This window comes from Egretta garzetta, unplaced genomic scaffold, assembly GCF_000687185.1.
Source record: "Egretta garzetta isolate BGI_Z169 unplaced genomic scaffold, ASM68718v1 scaffold149, whole genome shotgun sequence".
Taxonomy (NCBI): Eukaryota; Metazoa; Chordata; class Aves; order Pelecaniformes; family Ardeidae; genus Egretta; species Egretta garzetta.
Window position 1 is genome coordinate 2,317,325 of NW_009269998.1, and position 7,962 is coordinate 2,325,286.

Below are 7,962 nucleotides of genomic sequence, written 5' to 3' on the forward strand. Positions count from 1 at the left end.
CTGCAGGCCAGAGTAGCCAGCAGGAACTCTCTAAATGGCAGTTGTGTTCGGGCTTCTCTACTTGCTTTGGTGCTAAACGTCTTCCTTCTCACATATTCCATGCAGACGGAATGTGGAAAGTGAGATGCTGAATGGTGAACCCCTGGCCACCTCTCAGTTAGTTTTATCAGAGTAGAGATCATCTAGAAGGCCTCCACCTGAAGTAATCTTTAGTGTTTTCTGTAACATCTCCAGCATGAGACAGTACTGCGTGTATTCCAGGTGCTCTGGCCTCTCTTGGGGAAAAAAAAAAACCAACCCCAAAGTATTTTCTGTAGTACTACTCGGAATTTTTTACTCGTCCTTTTGGTGACTAAGGTTTTTACTGTAAATTTTAAATGAGAAATCAGAAGATTTAAAAAACTGATCAGTAAGTGCACAGCTAGCCTGAAAGGACAGTGGAGAGAGAAAGAAACTACTTTTTAGATGGAGCTTGGTGAATCTACAAGCAGGATTTTATAGTCCACTTTCTTGCAGTAGCAGAACGTGAGTTTGTTTTACTAATTCAGAGGCCTCTTCCAGTCCTAGACTCAGGAAAATAAGTTTGGTTGTGTTTTATACAGGGTGGATGCGTGTGCCCCGGTGGGAGTTCAGTAAGTATTCTTTGTCTTTGTATATTTCTCATGCTAGAAAATTCCTAAGGAACTACTTTTCTTGAAATAATTCTGGCTGTGAATTTATATGTATGATGAATGGTTTTTCACATTGTGCTAAAATGAGAAATTTTGAACCTCCTAAGGACAAAAATGTTAAGTGACTTGCAACTGTTGTATTGTATTCAAAACTAGCTACCCAGATGCATTTCTATTTTCAAACAAATACGTGGGAAATAAATTGCACTTTACCCACCCTGGGTTAAACAAGTAGTAATGTTCTCCAATATCTGTATCAAAGGAAGACTAGTGCTAATTCTGTAAAATAGGCAGACCTGAAAAACTGCTTTAAAGCATTTAATTTCTTTTGGTTTGTAAGAGAGGCCTGGGACTTCTCTAAGAATCTGTTTCCCAAATGTCTGGTAGTGTGTCTGCTGGGTTTTGGACACATGTATTAGCAGTGCTGCTCTTACGATGGTTATTAACAGTGTGATTGAACCAATGAAACTTAGATCTAAAATCTTGGCACAAAATGCTTCCAAGTGGGAGCAGAGCAACACATTAAAAAAGTTAAAGCTATTTCCATTTTTTCTGTCTAATTGGTATATTCCCTATATTTTTGTAAATACTTTAAAAAAACCCCAAAACTCTGCTGTTTTGCTGAAATTAAGCTAATTCACTTTTGAGGGGGCATTCAGTTATCTGTTGTCTCAGTATGGTCAAAATTGCTTAGACAGCTACTTCTCTTTCTGAGGTTATGAAATCAAGCAAAACCCACATGCCAGAAGTATTTCACTCATGGTATATATGCCATTTCTGAGAATCAGAAGTGCTGAAAGCAACGTATACATTATTAGCTTACTTTGCAAGCAAATGATCTGAAGGAATAAGGATGAATCGAAACAAAATCCTTTACTTGTTTAATCAACCAAATAGAAAAGTATACTAGTAACAGTGTAAATATCTTGATCATTGCAAAAGGCCAATGTGTTCTCCTGTATATCTTCTACGTGATATTAAATTTAATACAGAGAAAACATTGCTGGTTTTCTTGAATGCAGGGCTCTCTTGGAGGAAACAGCTACCACGGTGGACAGGAAGGCAATTTGTCTTTAACATTTACACAGATCAGTTCCTCAGGAATAAATGTGGCTCAGTTGCCATGTTTGCCCAGAATCCATTACATATTGAGTTCAGTTTAGTCACAGAGATAGGGACAATAATTGCAGAGAGTCATGTGGCTTTTATTGAACCACTCTTGACATTTCAGTTACATCTTTCTATATCTTAGAGACAAGATTTTACTATGTACTCTCCTTGAAAAAATACTGAATAATAATTCATGGGGTTCATCTCATTGCATAAACCACTAATATGATGTGTGGATAAGTAGCCATTTGCCACTGCATTAATAACTGTGTAAAGTTCTTCCAGTTAATCAGAGTCATGTGTATTGTTTAGATTAGGTCCAGGGGTTTTTTGATGCCAGGTGGTATTTAAAAAAAATATATTTACAAAAGTTTCACATTCTTTTTACAGGGTTCATCATATTCTGGAAGCAGGCAGTATGGTGGACAGGCAAGCAACTTTTCTTTGTTTTCGAGATCTTTTCCTACTTACTGTTTATTAAATGAAAAATATGATGCAGTGCCAGTCAGTTTTTCAGACGCATTTTACTCTCAATAAATATCTGAAAACAGGGACTGTTTCTCAGTAACTGAAACAGAGTAGCATGAATAAACTTCAATTTAAAGAAACTGCATAGATCATAATTTTATTTGTTTTGCCTCAGAATGCTGCTTATCTCAAGTGACAATTTTAATTAACCATTTTTATGTTTCAGTTTCATGTTGCTATGGCACCAGTTCAAAATCTATTTTCTGTGTTATTTTTCAATTATATTGAAATTATCCTTTTTTCCCATTTGTTTAGATTAAATACTTGGAAATCTGCCACAAAATATACCAATAGATATTGCTTTGAAAATATAAATTCTGGTGTGTTACCCACAATACTACTACTTTCCTCATCTTTAGCTGCAATTCGAATCTCTCTCTGCAGGCAGCTCCCTATGTGGCTTTTGTAGACGTGGTAGTTTGTCAACGATCAAGAAATCTTACTTGCCCAAATAGCTAACAGATGTAATGGATGGCTATCTAATCAGAAGGCGGAACATATTGTTCATTAGTATTACTCTGTTCACAATATTTCACTCTGCTATACTAAAAAATAATTTAATTTCTTTTTACTCCATTGGCAAGCATTCGAGTTCAGTATCACTCTATTAAGATCATTTTTTGTAGCGTGGAGGAGATTTTTAAAAAGCTGCAAAACAATTTTTTTCCCAAATTACTTATTTGGAATAATAAGGATGCTCCTACAATCATACACAATGATGCGCTCTGAACATGTTTGACATAGCAGAAAATCACAAATGCAGTAGATTTTTTTTCCTTCTCTTGAACACAGCCATACTTAAAGACACTTTATATCCGTATATTTATGTCACAGAATAGTCTTCGCAGGTGTTTTGTGATTGTTTGCTGCATTTACTACTTTCAACTGTTAGGGAATTTAGTGGAACTAAGTCAGAAATCTTTCACCACATCTTTTCAGATTAATATACTTTCCAGATTCCTACTGAGATCTCCTGTTAAAAGATCCTTCTGTGATGTTTCATTCTGCACAAAAAAAAAGTTGTTTTTTTTTTTTAAAAAAAAGTAACTGCTGTTATTCTGCCAATGCTTAAGCACTTAAGTTTCCTGTGATTTTTTTTAATAGGGATCTTCTCCCTCAGGAAGCAGCCACTATGGTGGGCAGGTGCGTGTATTCTCCTCATTCCATCACTCCTATCTCGTTCCCTGTACTGTCTGGATCTGTTACCTGATGCCGAGAGATACATTCATTTTGCCATTTTACTGAGCTTAAATAGTTGAGGTAATATCAATTAAAGTCATTTCAGCAAGCTGAATAAAAGAATTGCTTACAATGAATTACTGCTGGGTGTAAAACTAACACCGCTTCTGTGATTCAGCACAACTTGCCATTGCTTTGGTGTGCAGGGGGTAGCTTAATTTTTAGGTACCCCAGTTCAAACAACATCCAAATAAGTTTGTCCTAAGTACTGCCCAAATTGTCTCAAGACAGCGATAGGTTTTTTTCATTCAATTAATAGATGTTTGATTGATTCTTACAGGGCCCATATTCTGGAGGCAGACCACATGGTAAACCAGTAAGTAAAAAATTTCAAGTTTACCTTTCTTTTTTCTTATAAGCCTGTGAAAAAAAAATGTATCCAGTTAGTTGTGGACTAGACATTGAATTACTTAAATATGCAAAGAATGTCACGTGGTTTACTTATCTGGGACAATCTCCACAAATGCAAACACAATATTTATTTTCACACAGTTCTGTAGTTTTGAGCCAGCATTTTACTCTGTAACTAAACTTCTAGTCAATCTCTGGATTAGTTCTAGCAATCACAGAATGAGATTACAGAATTATTTGTTATTTATTTATTTTTCTAAGGGACTTCTGAACAGTTATTTCTGTTTAAATTCATAGTAACCAGGCACTTTGTGCTCAGGGCTCACTTTTTCATTGCTCTTATATGCATTTGTCTTAAGTATTTCTGGCTTGCTTTGAAGAAAATACTTTCTTTTTCTTTTTGAAGGAATTAACAATTGATATTTGGCTCTGCATATTTTCATTTTCTCCCCTTTTAGACCACTCTTTTTACTATGTAATTTAGACCTTGCTCTTGTTGTCATTCAACAGCAGGAGATACAAATAAGCACACACAATGTTTTAGCTTATCTCTTACAGAAAATAGGATGTATCCACCTGTTATCAAAAAGGGCACAAATGTTACATTTTCTTATACATGAATCAGAAAGGCGAGACATTTTGTGTACCATATTGATGGCATTCCTTAAAGAGTCAATGCTGTTAGGATTTCCCGTCAGCAATGCCTGTCAAATAAGTGGAGCAACTTTGCCGGAAAAGTGAATAAGACTCCTGTAGAACATCTAATTTTTCAGTATCCACTTTTAATTTCAGTTACCTTCCTTATCAGAGCTCTCTTCACATAGGGCTGTAAAGGACTCTAATATTAACCTTTTTTTTTTTTTTTTCCCCCCCCCCCCCCCAATCTAACTGTAGACTGATTCCAGGTGAATTAATGTTTAATCAGACCTTATTATTTTTCCTTTCTATATATTAAACACATCATAACTACAAAACAGCTCTTTCTTCTTGAGAACTTTGAACTAAACTCTCTAATACATCATTGAAAAGAATACTTGTAACAGAAAGATGTTAAATACTTGTATTTCAGATAAGCTTTTCCCTGGGATTTTTGGATGACTGGACACAAAATAGTGTTCATTCTCCTGCGGTCTTTTATTCCCGATAGCAAGAATATATTGAAGTACAAATAGGCTTAGAGTCGAAAACAGGTATCTTTTTTCAGGGTTCATCTTCCTCAGGAGGCAGTCATCAAGGAAAGCCAGTAAGGATATTTATTCTTCTTTCAGTATTCCACAACCAAGGTAGAAATGTGGATATTGGTATTTAGAATAGGTAACAATAAGAAGGGTGAAATTTAAAATTATGTTACAATGGTAAATATCTCAGAAAACCTGAGAAAGGTATCACTCCTCCCATAGCAAAGTTTTGATATACTCTTAGTTACTCATAGGAACATGCTCAGATCATTCTATGTATTTAAATATCAGGATAATGTTTCCGTTTCAAACATTCTAGTTCAGTCAATAATGCGTTGCTTTGAAAATCCTCTGAAACTGTTCATGGAATAAAGAGGACGTAGCTGCGCTTACTTGAGACCATTCAATTAAAATAGGGAAAACAGTGCAAGGGAAATGGAAAAAACAAAGCCAGTATCAAAACTACTAACACCTAGGGCATTTTCAAAATTGCTGTATGCTCTTTGGGCACAATTCCCTAGGAGTCTCGTACAGCCAAAGTAAATGGTTCGTAATTATTTGACAGGGCCTCTCATCCTCAGGAAACACTTATTCTGGGAAACCGGTAAGAATACTTTCATCACATCATTTTCATCTTCTTTTCTTAGTAAACAAAGAACCTGCATGGTTGATAGAGAGATTTGGGGGTGATTTGGTCTGAAGAGAACATCCTATATCAGTTCTATTTGTATTAGAGCGTATTTAAAGAAACTGCTGTGGAAAATACAGCCTCAGCCTGGGAAAGCTATTTCAATATCAGTTATATTTCAAATCTGAACCTGTCTTGCTTCACATTCCAGTTACAGACCTTGTTACATTTTCTTGTCCTCTAATTTTAAATTCCTGTTCTCTGTGTAGATTTCTATGGGCTCTGCTTGGTTAATCCTTCACTTTTCTTTTTTTAATAAGCTAGATTAGATTGTTGAGTTTTTCACTGGCAGGTTACCTGGTTTTGCACTTTTTATTTTTTTCCCCAGTACTCATCAATTTTTAACATCCTTTTTCAACTATAGGGATGGAAAACTCTGTATGGAATATCATAATGGAATGAGAGAAGAAAACAGACTTTTGCCCTTTCATCAATTTTAGCTGAGATTTTCAGATGCCAGATGAGATAGTGTGTAACTAAAGCTATTTATCTATGCAAAGCTACTTTCCTCTTGGACATGTAAAACCATGCTGTGGGTTAAGCTGTCAAAATTTTGTGGATCACAGGCAAAACTGTGTTCAAAACCATTGGGTGGCAACACTTCCAGATTGATTTGTTTGTTTGTTTGTTTTCAGGGTTCACCTTCCTCAGGCGGCAGTCAAGTGGTAAGCACTTTTCCTCTTCGCGGTTCCTACTGGTTTCTTCCTACACATACCGTAGAAAATGGAAGGTATCGTTCATACTGCAGGGCACCTGTTAGATTTCCTAGATCTGAATAAATGTTTGAGCATACACGTGCAACATACTAAAGGGGAATAGCATCAACAAAAAGGAGGGAAACTGGGATCACGTAAGTGCTTTATAGTTCTGATCCTGCCGATCACTTGGAAACTGAACACCCGTTGATTTATGTGTGCTACAGATGTGGCAGGTGATCTTTTAACATCGGAAGTGTCTACACAATAGAAGGGGGAGGATAGGTTTCTCTGAAACTTTCTATGCTTTTATAATAGTAATAAATAGAACTATTTTGAATCAGGCTTATCAAATTGCTCTCTTTTTTTTTTATAGAGCTCTGCTGGGAAACACTCCACTCCCCGACTCCTGCTGGTTTTCAGTGTCTTGAGTGCCTTTGCTCTCTCTGCTGCTACATCAAAGTGGTCTATATGAACTTCTGAAGAGTTGCTTGGCATCCTAGACATGGATTATATTCAGTAATACTAGGTTAATTACTTGATGTAAGAAAAGAAATACCCTTAAATCAAATTGGCAGATGCTACTTGGCTGTTATGTTGTATGTCTAGCTAGTATGTCATGCCTCTCATTAGTTACCTTTGGGTTTAGTCATTAGTAGGTATCATTAGTTTTGTGAGTGTTTTAGGCATCATTTTAAGCGAGCATATTGTACCCTGCCTATATGATTTATTTTTATTTCCAAGGGGGAACGCGATGAACACCTACCTGAAATCCAATTAATGCCACAAACAAATACTTAGGAAATATTTGGTTGTTAACCAAAGCGGAGGAGGTCAAATAAACTGTTGTATATGCCAACTGAGCATCATGCCTGGTCATCATCACATAAAATACGGCTAACGTAAACATCTGATAAGCAGTCCTCCAGGGGACAGAAGTAAAGACGCTAAAATAACACCAGAGTATCGGGTTTAGTCTCTTGTAATCAAATGCAAGTTCAATATAGAGGTTGCAAAGCAAAAGAAAAAACAACAAAAGTCCATGGGACTGAAATTTGGGGGGGTTTAATTGAAGTTTACTCATCAGAGAAACCAAAGAGCTTCAGAGCGAAGAAGTGCTGAACCCCGTTCAAACTGACTGCAAATAGGTAGAGTTCTGCGGAGGAGCATATGAGGCAATGCACCCCAGATTAGGCCGATGGTCCAAAAGCTGCTGCAAAACGATGCATTTTCCCTTGGGAAGGAACTTAAGTTCATAAAACTGATAGCATCCTGGCTCCTCTTCCCAAGTATTTAGTCTAACCTGTGATACCCCACATACCTGCAAGCTTAATTTCAAAGAACGCTGCTGACACCTGCAAGCAGGTAGCGTAAATGTGGTCACAGAAAGATCACGGCCTGCTTTTGGGTTGAGGAGCAGTTCCACAGCTTGCAGCAAACTCTTTTGGAGCTGCCAGAGCTGCCTCCATGTCGTACCGTGACTCTGGCACCGGGCTAGCGGC

At 36.9% G+C, this 7,962-nt stretch overlaps 1 protein-coding gene across 1 annotated transcript in view; it reads left to right on the forward strand.

Annotated features, from left to right (window-relative positions):
* The window catches only part of LOC104134028 (hornerin-like), a 54,340-nt gene extending 47,099 nt beyond the window's left edge, over positions 1-7,241 (forward strand). The window contains exons 59-62 of the mRNA XM_035902867.1: positions 3,414-3,452; positions 3,829-3,864; positions 6,401-6,495; positions 7,205-7,241. Of these exons, the coding sequence (XP_035758760.1) occupies positions 3,414-3,452; positions 3,829-3,864; positions 6,401-6,495; positions 7,205-7,241 (207 nt within the window). The remainder of the gene's footprint in view (positions 1-3,413; positions 3,453-3,828; positions 3,865-6,400; positions 6,496-7,204) is intronic.
* Positions 7,242-7,962: the final 721 nt, after the last annotated feature.